Source organism: Orbicella franksi, chromosome 13 (genome assembly GCF_964199315.1).
Source record: "Orbicella franksi chromosome 13, jaOrbFran1.1, whole genome shotgun sequence".
NCBI classification, from domain to species: domain Eukaryota; kingdom Metazoa; phylum Cnidaria; class Anthozoa; order Scleractinia; family Merulinidae; genus Orbicella; species Orbicella franksi.
Genome location: NC_138157.1, coordinates 14,722,975 through 14,750,837, shown reverse-complemented (window position 1 = coordinate 14,750,837; position 27,863 = coordinate 14,722,975). Strand labels below are relative to the sequence as shown.

The window sequence follows — 27,863 nt, the reverse complement described above, 5'->3', positions numbered from 1 at the left end:
CAAAAAGCATATTGCATGAAAATGCAGCATCGCCCGGCAGAGAAAAGCTGTATCGAGACACCTTAATTTCCATGCGTTTATGTTACCCTTTGGGAGTTAGATTTTTTCGCAAGTCTACTAGTTTTACTCTCATAATCCCGCATAATTTAATGGTCATACCTCTTACGCCTGAGTTATATGCTTGCAGAGGGCCCCTGATTAAACTGTTCACTGCAGTTGAATTAACGCCATCTTGATACTGATCACCCCAAGGTATTCCAATCAAAGTTATAGTGGTTACAAACTCCCTCTCTGATAATGATAAGTGTATATTGTTGCAGAAACTAAACGAGACTTATTCAACCCTTCCCTTAATTATACATTTTTTTTGTAAATAATTTGTTGGCGCGCTCTACTTGGTCAATAACTAAAGGGTAATCTTCGAAAATTTTCTCAAATTTTAGGTGAAGCTTCAGCTATCTGCAGCTCTCTTCGGTAATTTAGTACTAGATAATGAACTGTGACAGGGTACGAGTGAGATTTGATCTGACCAAAGCAAGTGGTGAGAAGCGTGTAGCTGTCACTATTATAAGCCTACTTTTCGTTGCCGCAATCTTTCGTACTAAGTTCATTTCTAGGATGAAAGATAATTCAAGAACGTTAATTGTGTCAATATTTAGACAATTAATGACAAAACTATGTTGCAATCTTGCTGAAATATTACTCTTTTCCAACTTAGTTTGATCATTTCTCGTTTTCTTAATTTCCTGACATAATGAACATACTGGAATGATCTTTCATCCCTTACGTATTCAAGCTATCAGCAGGTCCTGAGTTTTGGAAAGTTCATTTACACCAATCTTCATTTGAGAAACGTCGCGCAATCTTCACAATGAAAAACACTGATGCGTCCTTTTTAAAATTTTTATTTTTCATCTTTTATCATCACCAGAAAGGCTTCCGCCTTCCCATTACTAGGTGTATACATTACAAATGTAAATTTTTATGTTCCTCTCTTTGTAGATATATAGATAATTATATTTTTGCATTTGAAACACATTCGACCTTGTAACTTTCTGAGCTTTACCAATACAACGGTCATGTTTCTTGTAAAAAGAGCGTTCAAAATTCTATAGAATAAAACTCGATACTTTAATTCAACTTAAATCTCTCTCTGGACTGATCTTTGACGACAGTTCGTTTCTACTTAAGTTGTCTTTCAAATGGCTTGTCAAACACAGCCTTTACTTTTCGCCACTTAAAACCGTACCAGACGTTTGCATCTCTTTACAAGGAAATTTGCAAACACTTTAGTTATCTGCAATAATTATCTTAATTCGCCTTTTAGCCAAGGTCTTTCTCGTACATTCACCAATAAAACCTTTGTTCCAAACCATTCTATTCATTCAGGGCGGGCATCTTGAATTCTGACGTCCGCAAGTGGTCCGCGGCGACCGGCGCTGCAGGTGATAACTGGAACATCTTTTGAGTTCCAATGTTGCGGGTTCTCATTTCGCGTCTCTGTATGAGGGCCCTGTTGGAGCTCCTGTCTCCTCTGTAAGGTCCTCCGGTGGGTAGTGTCATCCGTAGACAGTAACTGCTGGCCCCAGGACCGCGTAAGTCCCACACCGCAAAATACGTTGGCACCTCTTGTTGGTGAATTTTGCTCACGTTGAAGTTCAACAATTTTATTAACAACCACCACCACTCTAGCCCATTAAACGTATGGGAGCTTTGTTCGGGGCATCGCCAAACGTTGCGACTTGGTAGTTTTGCCTTTCTTAGTCCGTGGTTTGCGATGAGCTCGACAGGACAAAACAGCGCAGTAAAACACTATCAGTGCCGAGAATAGCACCACGTACAGGGGTAGGGTGGACATTACACTCATGTGCACAGCAGGAAGTTCATCCGGGTCCGAATCCGCCACATCCGGGTATGGAGCTACTCGCTGCACGTGACGTGGTACGATGACGGGTAGCTAAGCAAGAGAAAACACATGTATGCATTAAAAATGGGGTTTACATATTCAATGACACGCACAGTTCTTATAATATAGTTGGGAAGGTCAGGCTGATCGTGACGGGTGATGGTTACGTTACTTTCGGGGGAGGGCCATTATATCGATCTGTTACTAAACTAAGTCGAAGAATAGTTTCTTTCTTGTAAGAGTTTGCTAACGATGCTTAGTTTGCATTCTAAATGAAGGTCAAGCTTGCGGTGATGACGACCGGTAATGGATACTCAAGGTGCTTTCTATTATGCCAAATTTCCGGAAATTTCGAACGGAAGTCAAATCCAGTGGAAAGGTCCCTTTTGGTTCGTTCCGACCGGAATATTCGGGACCAGAATATTGTGGAGGTAGTCCACTTTGACTGGTCGGACCAAAATTTGTCGTTCCATTTTGACAAACCTGTTCATTGCCCTGCTTCTCTTCAGAGGGTTTCAATTATGTAGGAAATTCGGGAAAGGAATAAAAAATGGTAAGAGCCATTCCTCTCTGTTTGCCCGGTGTGATCGGAAAATGTCGTTCCATTTTCCTCGGGTATTCCCACTGGTCTCTTACCGGTCGTTCTGGTATAATGGAAAGTACCCTTAATTTTCAAGGAGCACTTCTTTCAGGATTTAGAAAACGTAATCAAATTTAATCGTTGCTTTCGGCGACTTTACATGTACGTGGGTGCGGCATTACTTAGAAAATGACCAAGAATTCTAACGTAACATAATTAGGCTTTGAACATCAACACACCAGGCTGCACGGTGGAATACAATGCAAATGAGTAGAGATCGCCTACCTGATCTAGATTGACTGATAAGAGCCATCTTTGCTTGTGGAGGTTCTCCGGGGCCGTAATGTTGAGGGGGTCTGGTTTGCTCCACGCCTGCGCGGGACACTCTGGTAAAGGAACCGTCTCAATGGCTCCAAGTTGGGTGGGGTCCAAGACTTTTGAGTATTTGTGAAGGTGATTTCCTAAAAAGTACCAGAGAAAACTCTTCAATATTCAGACGTTTCTGTACAGAATAAATTTCTTGTCAGCTCAATCGCGAAGTGCGAGTTGGTTTTGGTTCTCTTGGTTTGATTTTAAAACGGTTTCCTTAAATGTCAGTGTGTTGAGTCTATTTCAACTAGGGGACACCTTTCAATGAGAGAACCCATCTATATGTAACTTAATCCCCTATACCATCTTGATTGCATGGTGTTCGTGCCAGCTTGAAAAGCGCCAATTAGTTTTGTTGTTTTCGTATCAATGCCAACAAACGCACCATCCATTCTTTCAGGGACTGATTCAGCAGGTTTAGGAGGTCCGCTGCTCAGATCCTTCAGCACCGGAGACATGACATGGTTTGATGTGAAGTCCAGTAACAAGTCCAACAGCCAGAAACAGTCTGTGTATTAAGATGGAAAATTAAATAAGCTTTATTGGGAATATACTGGATATATAACGATATATATCTAAAATAGTGGGGAAGGGGGGAGGCGGGAGAAAGAAAAAACGTTGTCTGATTAAGTGCCCATGTCACAAAATAGAACATCTTTTACCTTCGCATTTCAAATGCTCCATCACAAAGATGAATTGATACTACAACAGTTTCAGGCGAAGAGCGGTTCCCAAAATTACCAAAGCTTAAAAGTTGAGTTAATGCAATTGGTACTAAACCATACAATTACCATGGCTGTCACCTGACGAAAGATTGGAGGAGGATTTTCATAGAACAGAACGAATGCATTTACGAGGCTATTTGGTACTGGAGAATAAGCCATTTTCGTATTCTCGGTTTTGGACTGGAACTAGCTTGCAACCGAGGCTAATGCGGGGAGTCTTTTCAAATGCATTGACAGTCATATCTTTAGAACAATATTGCCCCGCATGAACCTCCATTGCATGCTAGTTCCAGTCCAATACCGAGAATACGAAAATGGTCTATTTGGAGCTATGCGCGGTACCTGTCCTCCAATAAGAGCTTTGCAGCTGATTCTTCATAAATCATCTCGCATAATTCTGTGACTAGTCATGAAGCAAAACCTAATCCAGCACCACCTGCGTCACTCGCGTTTACCCGCACTTCACACGAGTTCTTATCGGCCATTTAAAACACTACTTTGCACTGCAGTGATAGGCTAGGATATTAATTTAATTTTGTTATGAACTTACTCATCTTGAAAGCTAAAACGATTACCCAGAAAAGTTTGAAGTGAACACGCATAACATCCCAGAAAAAAATAAATCAAATCCTAATAAAATTGAATCAGTTAACAGTCTGTACCTTTTTCCATGTGTGCATTGTCAAGGCAATTTGAGTCACCATACAGAACGATTCTCCCGCTCGTCGGACCTGGTACCTGATAAAGTCCCAACACTGCCACATCCTCCTCGATCTTAGTCTCCCCCGTCACAACCTCGTTTCCCTGATGATTCAATTTCTGTTTTACAACCAGACCGTCCGATGGGAACGAGGCTATGCTTGTCCCGGATGAGTACAAGACTGCAATAAAAAGATAGCAATGGATGATAAACAGTCGAAGTGTAGACTATATTCACATGTGCAAAGGTTTTCACATGCAAAAATTCGAAATTTTATTTCCAAAATATGGGTAATATACGGTACTACTGCACATGAAAGTACTGCTACAGAGCGGTCATTTGAATAGTCACATTGCCCATGGTAGGTTTTCAAGCTACACCCACCTAGTGAAGCATGACAAACAGTATCAAATCAAAGTATTGCTCAATAACGTTCATTTGAATGGTCACACACTAGGTTTTATACACAAACACAAAAGCTAGAACCACTTTGCACAGCAGAGTAAACAGTACCACATGAAAGTACTGCTCAATAGCTTTCATTTCAATGGTCTCACAATAGGTGTCATCCACTGGCGTAAAAAGCTAGAACCACCTTGAACAATACATTATAACAAAATAATGCGTAGTAACAAATGAAAATACTAATAGCTTTTATTTCAAAGATCACAAGTAAAGGGTATTAGTCACAAACTTTAAAGTCACAGCCTCATTATTCGACCTAAGGTTTCCACGAGTGTTACGTGATGCCAACACTTATTACTCAGGATCACGCTGAGTCACGCAACAAACAACAGGGCCAATGCAGCAGGCGCTATTACCTTTATTGTCTCCAATGGTGAACTCCCCCTCAAACACTTGATCACTGAAAGCCATGTCCCAGTGCGAGAGCAAGAAATTGATAGCTGGCACATTAACGCCTCCAGTGTCCGGCATCCACCACTGCCTCGTGTTCTCATCGTAAAACTTGATCTTTCTCATGACTGGTACATTAAACCAGTCGCCCACCACAATCACTGACAGGCCTTTCTCTTCCACGTCTTCCCTCAGCTTCGTCACTTCCTCGGCAAAGTACTCTTCTTCGCTATCAACAAGAAGCAGGGTACCTGAAAGAAGTACAAAAATATTTCCACGTCATTTCATAAATCTATCTGCGAACATTTACTTACGATGTGCGGTTCCAGAAAATATCCACACTCCCCCTACAGAAAGGACTGGAATTTCCTGGGGGATGGGGGGTTCTATGAGACCAAAAAATTTAAAGAAATGTATGAAGCTTAACTGGAATTTCCAGAGGGGTGGGGAGGTGTTAGAAAAAATCCCTTCCGTGGGAGAGGTATGAATATTTTCTGGAACTACACAATCTTAAAAAAGCAAAGGTCCTATTTAACTGGAAAGAAACGCTACATCAGACTAGCCACGATCCAAAGATATTCAAAAGTTACGTCAACTTCCACTGAATTAGGAACACTCCAGCTTAAATTAGCGAGGAGAAGAGGACAGACTTACTGTACTGTGAAGCATCAAAACACGTAAAAGGAGCGCCTAGAACTTCCACAAAATACCCAGCATTCCTGAGGTGCATGTACATATCCTTGAAGTTGGTGTGGATGTGATCACCGTTCCTGAAAACCATTACACCACAACGTATTTAAGATGCGTTTAGCTTGCACCTCTATAACATCTAACACAACTAAAGCTCGTAAAACGGGGGAGATGATACCGATGTAGCAGTTCTTGAAACGCTCTTGGCAAACAATTTCGTTTGTCGTTTGTTTATTCTCGTACCACTTTATTTAGCCACAATTCAGAATTCTCGAGTTAAGTATTAGAAGAGGCCAAGTCAACTTAGGAATAGTCTTTTTTTGCTGTTGGCGGCGAAGAAAAACACTATTAACGCGACGTTTCGGCAGGACAGCTCGGTTTTGACTGCCGGTCGTACAGCGGGCGCAGTCGCCGTATGCAAGAGTTTTAATTATCAACCAACAAATTCGCAAAAGTAATCAACATACGTTAATCTATATTCAGCAACCCTCCCTTTCACCTCTCCGGCCCAGCCTCTCTCCCGATTGCTCGCCAAGCTACATGACAACACTTACCAATCTAAAGGATCGTTCCTCATTTTCAAGTTGTCTCGAGGAAAATATCCGGAGGGATAGCGAAGGTTGTGATACTGATCCCACAGCAAACGTTTACTGAAGATAAAAACACAAGAAAACAGTACGTGAGTAGTAGCTATCAAGTATTACAACCGCGATGAGGGTTTTTTTTTTTGTGCCAATACAAACTGAATGGAAGTCACACAAATTAAGATATAGGTGTACTTTGCGGAGTCAGTAGTTTAAGGATGGAGTAACTTCATTTAAAGTTAGCACGGTTTACGTTAAGGGGCCGTAAAATATGAATACGGCACGTGAAACAACTTTTAAACTTAACAGACAAATTATATATATAAAAAGAGAGATACAGGTGCACACAGGCAGGTGGTTTTCTGTCTATATTTTGAAAGAGTATCTGCATAGATTTTGTTTGCAAAGTTTTCACTTGTTTAAGAATTTACCAACCTCCTGGGTGGAGTAGGAATCACTTTGACACGAACTGGCAGTTTGATGGTGGATCGTCTTGGGTCTATGTCAAATTCCTGACATGAAAAAAGCACAACAACATTAGACAAAAGAAAAGCAACAGCAATACTACTCAGCGGCTATACAGAGAAAAGCAACAAGGCCACACATGTGATAACAATTAACGCATCTGTGGTGGAGACACAAAACAACAACAACAGACAAAAGAAAAGCAAACGAAATACTATATTCAGCGATCATACAAAGAAAAGCAAGAAGGCCACACACGTGATAAGATCTGGCAGCCGTTGGCTGCCAGATCTTTTAACCTGCGAGACCAAATAAAGTATGTATGTATGTATGTATGTAACGTACCTGTGGTGGGGACACGACAGTCAGTGACACGTGACCTTGCGCTATGCCTTCCCATGATTCTGCCTTCTTTGCGGGAGTGATGACAACAGCCAGATAGCCAGACCAAGGCCACAGAACAGATGAATACGAAAAGCCAACCTGAAAGACGGTAATTCTCTTTTATCATAGTCACACAACGTCACGCATATAAATGTAGATGCCAGTACAAGTGCTCGAGCACTTTTACAGATAATTAGTATTGAATGTTGTTGTCTCTCTTCCAGTTCAATAAGGTGTACATGTAACTCTCAAAAGTTCCGTTCATTTATATTTAAGCGAAATATCGTTAAAAATGTCCCTGCAATGGGTTAAATACAAGCACGCGTATGATTTTCATGATGTTATAACGTTGTACAGTTGTATAAATGTAATTAAGCTTAAATCTGAATCACACTTGACATGTTGGTGTGCTTCGTCTCGGAACATTATCAAAAAACAAGCCAAGATAGCGACACACTGAACATTACTCTATGCAGCCAAACAATGCAAAATAAGGCAATGAATTCTGCCTATTTGGCCATGACTAGAAGTAGGATGAGCTGCAACGATGACTGATTAAGACAATGAACAACAGTGAATGAGATATAGGAAAAAATAGAGCCTGAGGTCTTGGAAAGCGTCACACGCTAACCCCATTCACAAGTAAAAACGTAAACTAACATTTGTTTAATTTAGATGACATGTACATGTCCTCGAGAAACTGATATTCTGATAACTAATATTCACAACTGATAAAATTATTTATTTACATACATTTTCCACATTTTAAGCCATGGTTTTGACTGTTTCAAATGCTCTAATATATTGGCACTTATCACCTAAACAATAATTACACATATCGCATCTGAAGACCTTACCTGGATATAGTCTCCATTCTGGGGCAGATATGGGTGCCATGTTGGCTGCGTTGGAAAGTTACAATGATAAAGTCTTATATATGTATATAACTATCATCAGATGTTAGACATCTACATGAAGTTTACCAGACAGGTTATGCATGATCTCACGATCTCATGTTATTGTGTATCTGTTCAGTGATTGATCATAGATAATGTCAAAATGTGGTAAGAACAAAAAAGTGGCACACCGGGCGATAGCCAAGTGAGTCACTGATGTTTTTACCACATTTTGACGTCCTCTGTGATCAGTTACTGAACAGACGCACAGCAACATGGAATCTACTTGTTTAGCATAGAAAAGAAATAAATATATTGTTAATGACGTCGTCTATACGTCTGTCATCCAATTAATTAATTAACAACCAATCAAAATGCGACAATAATTTGACTTATTATATAAACTACAATTATATACATTGTCAAATTACTCAAATAACAATCGTTGCACCTAGTATAGACCTGTCTCTAATTTTATGACGTATCTTTCTCTCCAAAGGTGGTTTTCGAAAATAAGGTTTTAAAAAAGAAACCACACCAATAGACTGGTGTGTACTTCAAAATTATGATACGTGTATACTGGTACTGTAACGTGATAATCCTTTAAAGTGCTTTCTTTTCAATAGGCGATTTGCACAACTACCAGAATCCCTCACTTTTCCCTCACTTTTTCACTTTTTCAACCCCACTAGGAATTCAAAATTTAAATAACAAAGAAAAACCGAAAGGAATTCTGGTAGTTGTAGTCAAATGACAACAACGTGCAAATCTGCTAGTTGGACATAACAGTAAGATAAATGGTCACCAAAAGGAAAATTACAAAAAACGAACGAAAATGTCAGATTGCTGATTTAATGAGGCAAACTTAGCATGAACAGAGACTAGAGAGGAAGGTTGCATACATGTACATGATGAACAGGGAAATATTGGGAAAAAAACAAGAACAGGTTAATAGAACAAATGATATTTACCTTTCCTTCGATTTGTCCAGTTACACCCATTCCATTTAAAATAGTGATCTGACGAGGAAGGAAAAGTAGACAGAAGTATTAAAGTCAGTTGGAATGATTTGCTTAATTCCAGAGGATGTATCACATAGGGAAACGCTATTACAGAGCATGTATGGGCACGTTGCACACAACTGCTAATTTCTCGGCCAATATTCAGCCGAACCAAACAAAAAATTGCTGTTTTGATAACAATCATACAGGAAGACTTTCTCTTTTAAATATCAAAAGAAAAGGTCTATATTCGAGCTGTATGAATTATTCAATTATTTAATTTTAATTATTTTATATCATGTTCACAAATGTAATTATTACTTACATTTACAATGGTCGGCATTCCGCTGTAGTACAATGGCTGTGTGCAGTATGGCCACATGTAAGGACACTCTGTCAAGTCTATGTAAGCAGGACTCAAACTGCCAGAGACAAAAATAATAAGCATTAATTATTGTCAGTTGGAAAAGTGAACTCTACATTGCACATGTATTTGACCAATCTTTGGGGCAACGAACATAAAATTGGCTTATTAACATATTAATTAACTTACAGGTTTCTAAGGAAGGACTCAGAGTTCACAATGATAGAGTCCTTAAAAAAACATACACTATACCTGGCCTGAGGCTTGTAGTTACTCAGTATTTGATAAGCTTTGATGAGATCAAGCTTGCCATGACCTAATCAAAATAAAAAGAACAGTTACTGCCTCACTCTGATTAGTAATAGTAGTAACACATGTTGAACATTTATACATGCATAGAAAATTGACTCATATAATTATTTTTTAAACAATTTGTCCATAATATGTATACAGGTTCATGCACATGCATGCATGTATATCTGGTTGTACCTTGTTCAAAAATGTTGAATCCTGGAAGACGTCGAGCTGATGCCATGAGGGCCTGTTTGACACTGGCAGGATTTACACTGTTTCCACGGTGCTGAACAGCACTAGTAAGAAAAAAGAAAAGTTAATCCATTCAATATTTTAAACTACAGTATCAGAACACTTCTTCAAAATACTGTACTAATTAAGAAATTAATAACAATACATCATTCACTGCATTGCAAAAATATCCAAGACTCTGAGCATACAAATTAAGAGAATGATCAGAATACTGGGCTCAATACTGTGAACAGTATGCCCAAATGGTATTTATTACAAATAGAATGTAAGACTTGTCATCCTGCAATTTAGGCTACGTGCTACATGCTCATACATGTATGTGTAATGTAGAGGTGCAGTGGCCTCACGGTTGGTGTGCTCGACTCTGGATCAAGCGGTCCAGGTTCGAGCCCTGGCCGGGGACTTTGTGTTGTGTTCTTGGGCAAGACACTTTATTCTCACAGTGCCTTACTCCATCCAGGTGTACAAATGGGTACCTGCAAATTTAATGCTGGGGGTAACCATGCAATGGACTAGCATTTCATCAAGGGGGGAGTAGAAATATTGTTAGCTGCTTCATGCTACAGAAACTGGGATAAGCTCCAGCCTGATGGGCCAGTTGGCTCGTACAGACTTCACCTTTTGTAATCTACATGTACATGTACATACATGTATACATGACTTTTCTGAGTCCACCTACATGTACTAAAAGGAAATAACAACAACAATTGATTAAACAAAAGATTAAAAGATTTACCTGAGTAAGAGAGAAACTGCACCTGCCACCACAGGTGAGGCAACACTAGTGCCAGATAATGAGCGACATCCACCTCTGATAAAAGTACAAAAACAGAGAATACATTTCAGTTGACACAAATGGCAGCTACAGTTAGGGTCCTGAGCAAACATTTTCATCTAAAGCAAGAAGAACCACTCAACAGAAGAGCACATACTTGAGACTAGAACCTCGCACTCCAGAACCGTAGGTCACAACATCTGGTTTGACTCGTCCATATCCACCTGGTAATTCCTGATGAACAAGAACAGAAAATGTCAATTCTTAGATACTAATTTGCACCATACTTTTAGAATTGCTCATTTTAGAATGTGAAAGGTTCTGTGAGAGAGGGGGTGAATTGCAAAAATGGCACATTATTGTTCTTGGTGGTAAAATGAAAGTACAATATTATAATAATTATTAAGTACAACTGTACATGTACATACATATACCACAACATTTTTTAACTACTTATTGTTGGCCTTTCTTAGGTGACAAAAAGGCATAACCAGGTCACCATCTCAGCTGATAAAGATCAGTATACAATATTTTAATTATAACAATATTTAGAGAGGAAGCCACGACCGTACATCAGCCTTAGCTGGTTTCCATGCCGGTCCTCTATCCTGGTCCAATTGGAATTTGGAGATGTTGGTTTGGAGAAAAACCCTTGGAGCAAGGTGAGAACCAACAACAAACTCAACCCACATATATGTACATGTACAGCACTGGGCTGGAATTGAACTCAGGCCACATTGATGGGAGGCAAGTGCTCTCACCACTGCACCATCCCTGTTCCAATGACTTTCCTGTATTCTGATTGTAAATGTAAATCTTATTTATGGTGGTCATGCACTTAGCTATACAAGCACTAAGCTTAGCTAGTTTACAGGCATGCCACTGAAACAAAGGAAACAGTTATTTCAAATAAACATAACATAGTCAAAAATCCCAACCGGCAGGAGGCAGACCAGTTGGCTACTTACAAAGCGTGGCCGAGGATTTGAACTTGAGACTACCGAGAAACAAATCCCGCTAGTGGCAGGGTGGAGGCCTTGAACTAAACCAGTCGGCCACGCTGCCTCCATTGGCTGTATTTTCTGTCCATGGCATATGATGTAAACAAACATACTCATGCTACAACCGTGGTTGCATTGCCTGTGTTGAAATTTGACTCAGCCTTACCCATGTGGTCATTCCTCTGGAGGAAAATCTTGCAATGTGATCTTCAAAGTTGATACCACCAACACCAATAACATCCATCTGATCAGCGGGATTGTTTAATGTTCTACGGTTCAGAGAGCAAGGCAAACTTTTAGTACAAGTATACGTTTTTTACTAGTCAGAGTACATTTTGTGGTACATTGTAAAAGTATTTAGTAGAATATCATCATGTACTGTGTACATTTAATGATGCAGTTTACAAGATACAAGTGTGTAGCAGTATGACAGAACATTTTCACATGAGGTCTCAGCAGCCATATTGGTGTTCCAAAACAATGAAACAGCAACCATGTTGGTGTACCAAACCAGTCATGAAGTAGTTGAACTCTTTTCTTATGTAAACACTTTCTTTTCTTCCAATAAGTTTGCATGGCTGCTGGCCACATGAGTAAAAATGCACTCTATATGATCATGCTTTGGGTACATGTAACTAGTTTTAACTCTTATTCCTTACCCATACAGTGGTCCATCGTTACCAATTGCTGATACCATTACTACGCCATTTGCAGTGAGTTCCCAGACCTTAAAAAAAGCAATAAAATCAATTATTAAAGTGCTTCTGAAACAAAATTTTCATACTCTCTTTTATTAACCCAAATTTATCTCAAATTCTAATGCAAAGAGCTTTTTCAGCTGCCGAAATCGACTTTTTGGAGCAAAACTGTGTCCGGGCTCTGGAACCAAGTTTAAGGACCTTGTGATGTCACTGGTTGTATTCACGCAAGAAGCACTATAGACTCTCTCTTGTTTTCACTTGATTGATTCAAGTTTATTCTTTATATTGTAGATACCTACTAGTTTTCTACCTTGTAATTTGTCCAGCCTTGACAGGAAATACACATCATAAACGTTGGAGGGCGCCAAAGAGCGTAAATTCACCAAAATGAATGCTACAGGTTAGAACAGCTCAGTATACTTTTCGAACATCTTGAGTACTCGATTGGAGATTTCGAAGACGAGTGCGGCAACTTTTATTTCACGTCCTGAAGCCTAAACATGATATTTCATCATCTGTTTTCAGTCTGCTTCTGAAATTTGGATTCTCATGTTTATCTAAGGTCTATTAACAACGTTCGAACACATCCTCAGCAACTTTTCTGCATTAAAAGCGGTAAGCCCATCGGCCATCCACACAATCACAAACTTATTAATGGTCCATAAGCTTTGAGTCGAGTACTTCTTTGCACACAGAGGGCATCTTTTTATGATACTAATAAGTGAGAGTTGTTGTGGTAGACAAAATGCATCTTTGAAAATTGTGATCCACAGCAGGGTTTGCTTTATCACCGCATACGTATCAGTGTAAACAATGTGGGAATTTCGCTTCTCTTTTACACCTATCTCCCAATTGCAATATTTTACGGCCGATGGATTACTTTGAGAGTTTAACTTGATAGTTTTAAATTTGCTCCCTCCATATAAAAGAAGAGGGTTTCTTAAATTGTTGCTGTTGTGATAACTTGTAAGATGTAGCAGATACAACTGGACTAAAGGTCACTGTAGCACAATCTCATCCGCAGTGAAACTCACAAAGCGCCAGGTTTCCTCGAAGTGAAGCGACTTGAAAACTCAAAGCATTGTTGCTGTTATTTTCAAAAGCCGCTTTCTCTTGTTTTCAGGTCTTTTTTACTTTATGAGTGTAGATATTGTTTAATTGAGTGCTGGCCAATTCACCAAGTGTCCCGATCATTTTGCAATTTAAGAACTCGCACTCCTTTGCTTGCTTACATAAAATATCCTGCAAATATCCAATTAAATAGACTGAAAAGCCCCAGGACTGACTCTCCACCTCTTCATGTCTAAGGCAACTGTTATTATCTGCTTTACACCTCTGAGATGTCCTTAAGATGTTTTTTGGGGGGCTTCGAACAGTATTCTCTTCTCCCATAATCACTCTAAATTTTCAGCGCAGCATGAGAGTAATACAACCAATGACATCACTAGACTGTTTTGGCCACGCCAAGATGGCCACCAATTTTGGGTTTAACAAGCCAACTTCGAACGGCTGAAAAAGCAGTTTTCGCTTACCGTATGCGAAAAAAGTCTGCAGTGTTTCCAAGTAAGGTGGAAACTTTATTACTACACAAAAATCTCACATACAAAAATTTCCTTTCAGTAGCACTTGAATATAGTCAGTACATGTAAGTCCACAGAAACAATAATTGTTTCTGTGGACTTATTATTGTGCAACATCTTTTGGTGATTGAAACTTTGAAAATTAACTTGTAGAAAGGGAAACAATTAATCAATCAAGCAACATTGAAAATTTAAAAAGCTTGAATTTCCAACTATATATTAATAAGCTTTTTCTGCAAGGGTGCACAGTCACATACATTTACCTTGTCAACAAAGGGCTGATCCATAAAATCAGGACCACCAATGCTCAAATTCAGAACGTTGACTTTTTTCAGGATAGCATAGTTAAAAGCATCAAGAAACCAAGATGTGTATGACACCTGTAAAGAAAAGAAAACCCTTTATCATTTGCATTGTGTTCCAGCCATAAAAATTTGAAGGAAAACTTTAAATTAATGTACAGGTCTGTAATATCAACCGACAGCTGTAAGAGTTACCAGCCTTCAAATGAACCCAAGTACAAGTGCATGTATTAGAAATATGGATACCTCTTTAACAGGAATATACATCAGAAACTTAAAAAGAAAAAACACTACTACATAATATATTGTCTCGTATGCCCACATCCTTTGCTCTCTCTCCCTCTAATCTCTCTTCTACTGACTTTTGTAGTCAGCAATGATATGAAAGGGGCCTGGATACACTGTACATGCAAGATGACTATGACTGAGTTCCAGGGATAGCTGACAACAGTGAAAGCATCTGCTAGTCTCAGAAGGTTTTTAAAATCAAACTTGCCTTAAAAGTATGAGTAAGTAGAACTCTGCATTCATATCTCCATACCTGGCTGTTAGTAAACACTCTGAAGATATGAAGTTCTGCATCAGGAGCAAAACCCAGGCACTCACGTGAACTAGCAACAACACCAGCAACAAAGGTACCATGGCCAAGACCTACAGTAAACGTAAATAGCCTCATCCTGTAAGGTGCATTTAAAACATATGTATACATGTACTGATTTTTTGTACATTTACCTCAGACATCCAATATGTACCTAACTCCTTTCACCAAACACTGTTTGTAAGCATCTGTTTTCTGGCAGCTAAGCATCCAAACAATGGCTGAATACTAATCACCTTACAGAGCCATGTCAATGAGATCTCGGACAAAACATCTCAAGTAAAAGAACACTTCATAGGTAACTTTCATGACTAATGTATACATGAGCCTACGCATTCCAACTAAACTTTGTGATGAATCATTCTCCAAGTGTTGTAGTCTGCTGAGGTCTACTGTATGCATACAGTACTGCATGTACATACCTTGGGTGGATTTTGTCTTCTAGTCCACTAACACAGAAAACCACGTGAAATTGATAAAATTATAATCACTTCTTGTACATACATGTATTAAAGAAATAATAAAAAAATTGCTTACCATCATCCAGTGTCTTTTCCTCTGTCCAGTTGGTTCGGTCCATAACCTTTCTAAAATGAGGATGATTCTTTGGTAATCCAGTGTCAAAAATGGCCACCTTCACCCCATCACCTCCAAAAGAAGTAACAGAAAAATTATGTTCTGTTTGATTGTTTGTGATGTGAAGGCACACTGTCTTTACTGTAAAAGATCAAACTGTAACCTACAAGGAACACTATTAACAGTTAAATTATCTGTGTTAAATATTGATAACTAATAACAAAATTAAAAAAAGAAACAGCCAATTACACGTAAGTGAAACTAAACTTTCTTTCAGTACCTGTATGACCCATACTCCATAACACATCAGCCTGTAGTACATGAACAATCTGGAATAACAAAATAAAGCACTGGCTGTCAGCAAACAGAAACAAATACACGTATTTTACAATGAAATACACCACCAGGCAAATTAAACAAGAGTATACATGTACGTGTTCATGTGACTGACAGTGTAATTATGTAAAAAAAAGTACTATATATTATTATAAAATAGATCATACATTAACAAAGTTTATGGCCCTATTTCAGAGTGGAGAAGGAAGTATGAAGATTTAACTGTGTGTACCTATATACATGTACGTGTACATAAAAACAGAGTGCATACTCTTACAATGTACACTTGATATAAAGAACTACTACCAATATTTAAAAAATATTCTAGTCCACAGTACAAGTTGTACCTGTCTAGGAACGGATCTTAATATCCTGCGTCCAGGATTATGACGAAGTTGAGACTGGAAGAGGTTATGACTCTAAAACAGTAAATAAAATAAAAATAACAATTAGTCCACAATTCACATTCACAAAAAAAAAGATTAAACAGGTTTAATGTGCATTGTACATAATTATATGTGACCGTGAACGGGAAAACGTACCTTAACGCTTATCCGTTAGACAGGCAAAAGTGTTAAGCATCTGTTAGTCATCCGTTAGAAAGTTTTCTTAAAAACGTTAGGGGCGTTAGCCCAACCGTTAGACGTTAGCATCGGGCCGTTAGAACGGAGAGTGCAACCGTTAGCAAGAAACATGTATCCGTTAGACGTTAGCATAAGACCGTTAGACAGGACAGCATAACCGTTAGCAAAAACTCTGTATCCGTTAGCACGGCTAGAGAAGCCGTTAGGATCCGTTGGAATAAACTAGCATACGTTAAACGGGTAATGATTCCGTTAGAATGGCATGGCACGCGTTGAAGTAGCATGTGGTACGTAGCCTAACACAGCGTGAAACGAGAGCAGCTCTTGGCTTCCATTTAGTTCAAAACAATCATGCCAGATAGCTATCTTTCGACGAGACGTTTGGCGATTATTATTTTTTGATGCCCTGATGATTGATAAATACAACTCAAATGAAGTTCAATAAAGCCTTCATACTATAATTATTATACACAATCCAAAACAAAACACGTTTGCCGCTTTCGAAAACAGAAACGACATGTAAAATCATAACAACGATCGTCATTATATGAACTTTTATTTATTGGGCAAAGTCCGGTTGTTTCGAGAGCTTGTAATTTGTTACTGTAAGTCGTGAACAAACAAAAGTTAAAAATATCTTACAAATGCCATAAATGAACGAACCAAACATGGAGAAAACTCAACCAATGGCCATGCGAACTTGTGCTCGTTTGTCAATGTCACAAAGTGCGGGTTCAAAAATTTGCATAAAGTTGTTTACATCTTCCAAGATGTAAGAAACGGCCATATTCCGGCGGAAAGTTTGATAAATATTTTGATAGACTGTTGTCTGACTCTGAATCAGAAGAAACCAATTTAACTACATGTATGTGACAAAACCAACTTTATCTGGTGAAACCAGCGCCAACAAAACGCCCGTCACTTCGAAACTAGCTTCGTGGCTTCAGAAGGTACCGCTTTTCGCATGCTCTGTCAAGATTGCATAATCTTTCGCGTATCCACAGCTGGAGAAAACAGTTACTTTTAAAAAACTCTAGACAAAGTCATTGTGTAAAAATAAGTACAAGCGACAAATCCATTTGAGTAAAACAATAAAAAATGTTCACCCTGCTCGACAGGCGAGTTAAATTGTTTACACGTAGGTTTAGTGACGTTTCGCGTTCCACACGATAATAAAGGACTCGAATTCTGAGTTTGTCTGTCTCGATGAGGAAGTGATAGTTTATATCACTGAGTTTTGCCTTCAATGCTCACCGTGGAAATAATTTTTCAATGTTTGTCCCATCGACGACTGATGAAATAGGCACTTTGTGATTCATTTTTTTTCAGAAATCGTGAGCGTAAGACATAATGGATTGGCACGGTTATGCATGTGTTTATAACATTGGACTGAAAGCTATGCTGTTCGTTCGTTAAAAGTCCTTAGATGTAAACCATTAGACAACCGTTAAACGTCCTTAGATGTAGGCCGTTAGACAACCGTTAAACAGCTTCAGTCATCCGTTAGAACAAACTGTGCAACTGTTAGAATGTGTTCTTCATCTGTTAGGCATACTTAGTTAGCTGTTAGAACGTTAGGAGAGAGCGTTAGAACGCTTTGATCATCCGTTAGGCACAATTAGATAACCGTTAGAACGTTTAGACAAAACGTTATTTGTCATGAAGGCCGTTAACTATCCATTAGCTATCCGTCCGTTAGCGGCCGTTTAACGGATAAGCGTTAAGGTACGTTTTCCCGTTCACTGTCACATATATTTAATACGATGTACAATTACAAGGCTCAAAATGGTGCTGTCTAGTCAATCTGAGACAAGTGCATTTTCCTGCAGGGCAAGAAACTATTTATTCTCACTTGCCTGATGTTCAAGGGCCCAGGCAAGTCATTTGCCAATTAAATAAAAACAAATTTAAATAAACTAAGACTTGCCCAGGACAAGCAAAATGTAAGAGCTGCTTGTCCAAAGTGCAACTTTGTAGCATTCTTATATACATGAGCCACTGTTTAATGTAGATAATGTAATTTGCATGTACAAATTTGCACATAAAACACAAAACTCACCAATGCAAGACTGGATCGTGTTGTTCTCCTGTGAACAAATTAATCGCCAATTGAATGAAAACAATGATTTGAAATAAATGTTCTAGGTATTTAACGCATTTTATAAAAATTAAATATATTAGCTACATAGTATTATATACATGACTGTACAATTATTCATACATGTACATTAGTTCAAGAGTATTGCAAAGGCATTTTTGAAAGCTAGATGTTCATTTTTAATTAATGCTTACAGCCATACAGTAGTACAATACTGCATGTCCACACATGTACCTTCTGTAAGCTGGCAACCTTGAGGCCAGAAAGTGACCACTTCTTTGTGAGAAGTGTGACTGCTTTTGGGAGGTACTGTACATGCCGTGGATAGATTTAAATTTACCTGGCACTCCAAACTTGTGACCAACAACCAACATCCTGCTCAGCGCAATCAACATCTGCCTCACTTCTTTTGCTATCAGAATCATTTTCTTTCACTACAGGCAAAAATAAATCATACACTGTACATATAAGATCAAACTGACTTTGCAGATGTACACGAAGCAAATACATGTATTCTGTTATCCTTCTAAATGACCTTATAATATTATAGTTTTCCAATAAAATAATAAATAATATCAACAGGGTTCTCAAAGTACAGGTCAAAGTACACCAGAAATCACTATCTTTAGTACTTGGTAGTCGACAAGCTGTACTTGATCTTTACTGGCTACTCTACAGTGCTATTTGTCTGATTTGTTACAAAAGCACAACAAAATCAAGAGCTCGAAAATGAAGCCTCTTACATCAAAGCTTTGCAACAACTCTGATGGATGTGTAATTAATATAAATAAATTAAATAAATACTAGTTATGAAAAATGCAATGCTTTCGAGGGGGATACCATGGAATATCCTGCAAGTCACTTGCATTTTCTTGGTACACACACAAGCCTTTACGCACGCGTGTATACTGAGAAAATACAAGTAAAAATTATGGGATATTGATCCTGACCACTGGTATTCAACAAGAGAGCATTGCATATATTAACTATTTTAATAATTTATACCATGCCATACAAAATACACCAGCCATACAATCAATGTGTAGTTCCAAAAAATATCTATACCTCCCCCGTGGAAGGGAATTTTTCTAAGTCCCCCCCACCCCTCTTGAAATTCCGATTGAGCTTCATACACTTCTTTATTTTTTTTTGTCTTACAGAACACATAACCCCCCCCCCCCAGGAAATTCCAATCCCTTTTGGGGGGGGGGGTAAGGCTATTTTCTGGAACTGAACAATGCAACATAAACGTATCACACCATGGTAAGGTTGGATTTAATACCGTCACATAATACACTAAATGGCTTTACTGTATTCTGATTCGCTCTATTTTCTATGGCTATGATTTGTAAGTGTACAATGTAAGTGTATGCAGAATGCAATTAACAACATCAAAAGACTTTCAAGATGACAGTATGTATTACACCAGCCTGTGTACCTTCTACACTCTTGAGAAACCTTTCTACTCTCTTTTGAGGTGTAACGCTCCGGACCTTAGGATGTTTCTTTAATGCATCTACTCCATTACTTGTGTCTCCTTTTAACTGAAAGTACAAATGTAATATACATGTACAGTGTGATGACAACCGTGTAGTTTATCAAATACAATCAAAACTTCTCCAAGATGAAAGAGTGCATACATACATGTACCTATAAAAGGTAAGTAAAACATTAACAGCAACAACATTTTGACATCATACAATCATGTAGTTATCAAATGGGCATGGTACATGTAGATTTCAATGTTACCATTTTTCAACACTGCTCCCTGTTTTGAACACATACCTTAACAAGTGAAAAGTCACTAGGATAGTCACTGGCAGGATTGTGGCGGGGAATGATCTTCCAGGAATTAACAGCAGATGAGTCAAGGGCTGCCATGACATACCCATCACGAGCTGAGGTACTGTAGTAACCATTGAAGACAACTATGTATTCTGTATTAAAATGAAAAATTAAAATTATCACTTTCTAACTGACACTGGATTAATCACATAATTGAATGGCTTAGTGCAAGACTGACGAAAGTGACTTTTTGGGGTGAAAAATGATTTTTTTGTTCAAAAGCGCCCGAATTTTTGCATGTCGTCTTCAATTGAGTAGAAGAGCATAGCCCTGTACATTTTTTTGCTGGTTTGTGCTTTGTCTTCAGAAAAAAATAAAGAAACATTAGGACAACGGTGACTTCAAAACAATAATACAGGGCCGCAAAACGAAATGGATGAACATGGGCCTTAAAGAAAGATGAGCCTATAACTTGACAGTTACAGTAAAGGTAACATAACCCCACGGCTAGCGTTGGACCTAAAAGCAAACCCTAACCCTTGGCCTAGGGTTAGCATTTAGTGTTAGGGTTACCATTTTAGTGCTGAGTTTAGGGTTAAGGCTAGGGTTAAGGCTAGGGCTTGGGCTAGGGCTAGGGCTAGGGCTTAGGGCTTAGGGTTAGAGTCTCGGAACACTCTGTGCTAGGGTTAGCTCTATTTTGGTGCCAGCCTAGGGAAAATAATTAATGAATTTTTTGTAATAGTGTTCGATAGTGAAATATGTCTGTAAATAGTGTCAATTAATAAACAATCTGAAATCAGAAAACGCTTCATTTCATAAACACAGCATGATCGTGAATCTAAATAAAGTCAACGACTAGTGTCTATTAGCGGTGGTTACCTATCTTCTGAGAGAGAAACGTTTTGCAATCAGTGAAAACATGAAACTCGTTTACAATAAAAACGAGTTCGGTTTGCATTCTTTCAAAAAAAAAAATCACTAGCGAAATGCGACATTTCATAGGTTCTACTGTGATGATGTAAAACGTTTTGAAATGCAATGTGCTATAACAGCGCAGCTTGCCATTACTTTGAATGCGTGACGAACAACAAATACCTTATAAAACATATTTTGTGAAATGTTTTGCAATCAGTGAAAACACGTAACTCTTTTAGAACAAAAAAGAGTTCGGTTTGCATTCTTTCAAAAAAAAAGTGAAAATCACTAGCGAAATATGACATTTCATAGGTGCTACTGCGATGTAAAACGTTTTGAAATTCAATGAGCTATAACAGCGCAGCTCGCCATTACTTTGACTGCATGAGGAACAAAAACTACCTTATACAACATATTTCGTGAAATGTTGCCACAAGGAATTAATGCTTGACATTCGAAGAAAGACGATTTTTCCGAATTACAGTACTTGAACAGCTGAGTCAATCTGAAATTGCTCCATCTCTGCGACAATTAAATACCCTCTATATTTGTGAAAACACTGAACTGAATCTAAGCAGGAAAACCGAAAACAAACGGAAAATATATAGCAAAACGAATGGCATATTTAAAGAAAAAAGACTTACACTGTTGTCTCTTTCTCTCGCCATCTTCTAACCTCACAAACGAATCATTCCATTGGGATTCCATGATAATAAAGGCAAGTGATCGAAAGCCGCTAGTCCATAATATATTGGCGTTTGTTTGCCCCAGTTCCCGAAAGGTCAACTGTCACACTGTAACACAACAATGGTCAACAATCGCGACTTTGGATCAATCATTTCTCTTACATGAAAACATTGGCCATTTATTCCTGGAAAGAATTGGGGCTTAGGGCTATTTTTGTCTAAATGAAGTAATACATTACTTTTCTCAGTGAAAAAATATCTTTTCAGTCGATTCTGTTTCAATTAATATTCCATTGGATGAGCGAAATGTAAGTTTGTGACGTTTTCCATTGCCGACTGAGGTCAACTGACAAGACCTATCGAGATGCATTAAAGATTACTATGGGATATCCCTGAGTAACTTCAACACAGCAAGGCCTACGGGCTGACTAAACAGATTTGTTAAGAGCCTAAAAGCACTTCTTTATTTCCAAACGTTCTGCACAGCAACATTTGGCAAATGGGCCACTTCTCGCCATCAACTCGTTTTTTTGCATGAGAAGTGCTTTCAAACTCCTCGCCTGGCTTCAGTGTGCCTTCGATCGCTTAGCGATCTTGGAACAGGAACACATCTCGCTTCTTTGAGATATGCTAGTGACTTACGGGTTTCCGGACTTAATGAAGTCCTTTCACCGCCAGGCGGGCGCAAATATGTGTCAAATAAGTGGACTTCATGCAACAGGTGAGGTTTCAACTTGTCTGATCGAAAGCTTGACGTTGTCTGGCACGCCAAAATAATGCAAACGCAAGCTTACGTCACAACATAGTGGAAGAAATTGATTTCCAGATCCCGTCTTTGAGCGAGTAAACTTTCCACTTTGTTTTGTACATCAGGCGAAAAAAACAAGGAATACAAACACAGGGCAATGTTTTCCTATTACGTTGGAGACCACATGCAAAAATTTGGGCACTTTTGAACAAAAAAATCATTTTTCACCCGAAAAAGTCACTTACATCAGTCTTGCACTAAGCCATTCAATTATAGCACAGAAAGCTCATTTGATTTCAGATGGCTTTACTTGTTAAGGAAACTGCACTCTTGCACTAAAAATTATCGCTTTTTAACTGATACTGGATTAATTACATAATTATAGCACAGAAAGCTCCTTTGATTTTAGATGGCTTCTTTTAAAAGGAAACTGCACTCTCGCACTTCAGATTTCAAACAGAAATACATATCATATATGCAATGAATATTTATAAAAGCATAGAATTAGAATTTACAGATCTGTAAATGCCTGTATATGCCTCTCTAGCCTGTGTTACATTGTGACTAGTTAAGTACAAAATGAAGTGTTTACAATGTATATTCAGTAATGATGGTAAACATGACATTTTTGGGAAACCTTCATTCATGCACTGTTTGCATGCAACAAAATTAGAAGAGTCTCTCCACGGTTCAGTTTCTAAATCTTTTTCTTTCTCATAACAACAAATTAAAATTACTGTAGTTTTCATTTTAGTTTACTATACATGCACATGTTAATTGTTTCAGAGGTTTTTCATTAACAGAGTGTTTTTTAAAATCTTCTTATGTATACATGTAAATTACGTATGCTGTAGTTGTACTGTCCTTTTATTTACATGTACATGTAAGAGTCCTCTCCTAAACTTTATGCTGAGTGTTTCTCCCCACTCCCTTAAAATTATCATTAATATCACACAAATAAAAATAACAGCAGAAGCACTCCAATTACAAACACACTAGCATGGTGCAAGGAGAAGATGATGACATGTGTATGTTATGATACTAAGCAATTATCCATGCCAAAATAATGCTGTTAACTACCAGCATGTTTAAAACACAAAATAGCAAAATGACCAACTGGCACTACTACATGTACATGTAAGTGAGGTACACTGTAACAGACAATGTGGGATATGGGTGTCTGAACCCTAACAATAAATTAGCGCCACTATCGAGTCAGTGATAATTAGGATAACATGAGGGCTATTTTAATTTAGGCTAACTGGAGTGCTATTTAGGCTGACCAGAGTGCTATTCAGGTTAACCAGAGTGCCATTTAGGCTAACGGGAGTGCTATTTACTGTAAGCTAACAGTAGTGTCATTTCATCATTTCGCCATTTCCTATTTTAAACACACCTGTTAACAACTGGTGTTTCCCAAATGAATTAGGATGCGTTCCTTTGGGATGATCTGGATCAGGATCAGTGATCCAACATCACTCAGATCATGGTGTATCAAAGGAACCGGTGAATCCATGACCAGAGTGGATTCGTCAGTTTCTTTGATGCACCATGATCCAAGTGATCTTGGATCACTCATCCGGATCCAGATTACCCCAAAGGAATGCACGCTTAGAGACAGTTTGTTTCCAAGACCAAGTCTGAAAACAATCCCATCTGGCAACTTAGTAAACACAAGTTCCACACAGTCTGGTGATTTGAGTTTGTCTATTTAGATCATGCTTCAAAATATTTATTGGTGTTCAAGCTCTGAAAACTGTCTTTTTTTCGTCCATCAGGATTTTGAATTTGACATGTTTTGCAGGAGGTTGTTTCTAACTACCAAGTCAGCTATTTAGATATTACAGTGAAATCCCAATTTTTCGAACCTCCAAGGGAAACAAAAATTGTTTGAAAAATCAGAGAGTTTGAGAAATAGGGGGTAGAACTACAGTGTTTGACTGAGGAGAGAGAACAACTTTTGGTTTGAGTTATCAGGAAGTTCAAAAAAAATAAGGGTTTGAGAAATCGGGATTCCATTGTATCCGTTTCGTACAAGAACACACATACTGTGTCTGCCCGATGGACAAAAAAACCAGAAAATTTACATTCTGAAGACCCAGACAAATGGTGCAACATTAAGCACAACACTGCAAGCAGCAAAACTACAACATGAACATGTCTTGCTTTCACCATCCTTCTTCAGAATTGTTACAGACACTATTGTGCAAATTTCAGTGGTGGACACATGGTAGGTGCAATTTACATCTACTGTACATGTATGTATAGATAAATTGCACCCAGTGTTACATCCAGTGTCCAGGCCTTAAAGCACATGTATGTGATTTGTATAGCACGTTTAATCTATATACATGCTGTGTAGCACAAGCACAGTGTACTGGTTTCAACTTGGCCATTCCCCTGCCCTTACATTTATAATCAGCTAGACATGCATTAGTGCAAGGTGGAGTCAATTAAACCAGCGAAAACTCAAGCATGGGTTTACACTGAGTTTTGACTAAAATGAGCGTCAAATCAATTACATTTTCCAACTTACGTACAGGAGCATGTGAAAATTTGTAACTTCCATTCATATTCAATAACTGATCTACCATGGCATCTGTTATTACACTCGAGAATTCTTTCCCAAGTGATTAGGATTCAAAACCACACTTGTGAAAACGCTATTGGTTTGCTTTATTTTAGTCGCGCAAGCAACAAAATAAAGAAAGTCGACTTATGTGATTTGACAACACAGTTAGTAGCTCATACATGTACTATGGCGTCAACGCATGGCAAACAAAAAACATGTAAGCAATGTAATTGCTTCAAGGCTTAACAATATTTTGGATCTTTCAATCAGTTTAGTATGAAATATTGTCCATTTACTAGTAAAATCAAGCTCACAACAGACATGTGACATGATGAATGTGCGAGAAGATATCAGTGCTCTTATACAAAGCACTGATGAATCCTTACAAGTTTTAACAATCATTGAAAACAAGTCAGTGACTCTACTTACCGTTCTCTACAACAGAAGTCTTGTAATCGAAGAAAGATTCTTTCGCGCTGGTCGAAATTGTAGAATTCCGCGAACAGTCGAATGGAGTTTCATCAGACAAGTTTACAAGAAGGCATGCGAACAAACACAAAACCCAACCGCGTCTCCTTCGACCGCCACACGGCTTTCTAGTGGAAGGCATGGACTTAAAGAAATGCACATTAATCCCCTGCTAAAGCCAGTCCATGATTGAAGTGAATAAAGAGAGAACGAAACCGCAGTTTCACAAGACAAGCGCTTCAAACAGGCAATCATGAAATGGATTATACTGTAGTTTTCACAACTTGATCATGTGACGGTGAGAGGCCCCTGTGATTGGTTGAATTTGTCGGCGCTCGGAAACAAACGGACCTTGTCAAGAATCCATTCATAAGAGACTTATTATTGCTAAGGGTAACTCACGATCTCACGAGATATGCAACTACAGATGTATGTTTTTAAACGAAAACGCCCAGTTAGGTTTAGAATGAGAGAGTTTTATAGTATATTCACTGGGCCAATTTTTAGTGGGAGAATAGAAAACAGTCTGCGTCGGCGAATAAGTTAGAGCGCGAAACGCAACCGCTCGCGCACAGGCGGAGGTTAACCCAGGGAGGCGGGGGACGGGGGGGGGGGGGCGCAGAGAACTCTCATAAATTTCAGATAGGTGTGTGCCGCAAAGGGTCTTCAACCCTGACCGTATTTAAGGACAAAGCAAAAGAAAATTGATACCCTATTTAAGGCCCAAACCCGAAGAATAAAACTCAAGTCAAGGGAAACCAAAAACTAAGAATGTCGTGAACAGGTCAACTTTATAACATTTCCTTTCTGTAACATTGGAAGTTAAGGATCAAGGATAAAAGTTATTTTCTGTTTAGCCGGGCATTTACGCACTGCAATTTTAGCTGCCGGGTTAAGCTTATACAATTAACGATCACACTGGGAACACAATGCCAACTTATTAAAAAGGTGCAAAAATGATATCCTATTTAGAGATCGAGAACCTCATGATCAAGAAACAAGCAATCTGATCCTGTCGCACATACCCCTATAGTCCATATAAGGGAGTACCCCCGGAGCTTATCCCGGTTTCTGGAGCGATTAGGCGTTTTTTCACTCCCCCTTGGATGGGATGCCGTTCCATCGTTGGAATATCAACAGCCTTAAATTCCCCGATATCCATTTATACAGCTGAATGGAGAGGCAACCTCGTTCCCAGGGCCTTTTCCCTGGCTTGGACCTGGGAACGAGGTTGAATGGAGAGAGGCACTCTGATCTGAGAACTAGTGAGACAATCTCAGATAGTGCAGAGCGCAATTGATAGCTCTGATACAGTAGTCCCATAAGTACTCACCCCTGCTCGGTTCACTTCCGGTTTGTGTCTACCTTGGTAGTCTGCTACGGCTTTTCCCCTTTGCAGTGTGTATGTTTCAAGGTTGTATTTTCATTCAAGGTCCAAACATTACGCACAAATTAATTACTACTGGTGCTTTAAGTTGATTTTCGTTCATTTTAAATTCAACAATACGCTGAAGCAGCAAACGTGACAATTTAGCTCTTCACGCCAACTTTGTAACTTGATACTTTTGTTTTCCTCGCAAAGCCATGTAATATGAAACCCCTGTTTTCTCCAAAACATACGGAAGATGTCCTTGTTTTTTGGAGATAAATGAAAGAAAGTTAAATATCTGATGTAGTGATGAAGAAACGGAACAGAAACGATGTTTTACTAAAAATGCAAATTTTTACCGATGAACAAGAACTAATTTAATTATCAGATAGTCACGAAATACCACTTTCTTTTTCTGTTGCCACCTTTGTTGTTAACAATAAAACAATTCAAAATTAACACACAACGATATTGATGGCTGAGAAGCTTTTCAACGAAAAGTATTGAAGATAAACAGCGCTACTTGGCCGATATGAATGAGTCTCCTCAAAGACTGATTAAATTAATTTGAACTTTCGTGAGGTGCCACGGCGTCTGCAGCAATATTTGAGCATTTTCCTGGTTTCTTTTGTTACAAATTTACAATTTGCGGAGTATTAACGCCACTAACTTGAGAACTTTTTGGTCTCTCTTACAGACACAAT

The 27,863-nt window shown here is 38.6% G+C and overlaps 1 protein-coding gene across 2 annotated transcripts; it reads right to left on the bottom strand.

Annotated features, from left to right (window-relative positions):
• Positions 1 to 668: 668 nt before the first annotated feature.
• On the bottom strand, positions 669 to 26,340 carry LOC145464785 (membrane-bound transcription factor site-1 protease-like). 2 transcript variants are annotated; one of them, XM_081448578.1, is made up of 28 exons: positions 25,752 to 26,340; positions 20,402 to 20,553; positions 20,055 to 20,160; positions 18,957 to 19,050; positions 18,578 to 18,605; positions 16,282 to 16,353; positions 15,879 to 15,927; positions 15,560 to 15,670; positions 14,966 to 15,075; positions 14,386 to 14,502; positions 12,501 to 12,568; positions 12,008 to 12,110; positions 10,998 to 11,074; positions 10,802 to 10,876; positions 10,009 to 10,109; positions 9,772 to 9,835; positions 9,481 to 9,577; positions 9,126 to 9,173; positions 8,116 to 8,160; positions 7,220 to 7,357; positions 6,845 to 6,921; positions 6,380 to 6,475; positions 5,790 to 5,905; positions 5,102 to 5,386; positions 4,243 to 4,461; positions 3,241 to 3,363; positions 2,772 to 2,947; positions 669 to 1,957 (listed from the first exon to the last, which is right to left on the bottom strand). In XM_081448578.1, the coding sequence occupies exons 1-28, from the start codon at positions 25,930 to 25,932 to the stop codon at positions 1,697 to 1,699; spliced, it is 3,189 nt and encodes a 1,062-aa protein (XP_081304704.1). In that variant the 5' UTR covers positions 25,933 to 26,340; the 3' UTR covers positions 669 to 1,696. The 2 variants fall into 2 exon arrangements, with proteins under 2 accessions (XP_081304704.1, XP_081304705.1); XM_081448579.1 differs by having other exon boundaries at positions 9,481 to 9,571.
• Between the last annotated feature and the right edge of the window lie 1,523 nt (positions 26,341 to 27,863).

What these genes read in the sequence shown, in the direction of transcription:
- LOC145464785 (XM_081448578.1), bottom strand. Translation starts at nt 25,932, where the DNA reads ATGCCTTCCACTAGAAAGCCGTGTGGCGGTCGAAGGAGACGCGGTTGG. An exon ending in CACGATCCAGTCTTGCATTG is followed by an intron (nt 16,354 to 18,577) that starts GTGAGTTTTGTG and finishes TTACTGTTTTAG; the next exon opens with AGTCATAACCTCTTCCAGTC. An exon ending in ATGGAGTATGGGTCATACAG is followed by an intron (nt 15,671 to 15,878) that starts GTACTGAAAGAA and finishes CTTCTTTTGGAG; the next exon opens with GTGATGGGGTGAAGGTGGCC.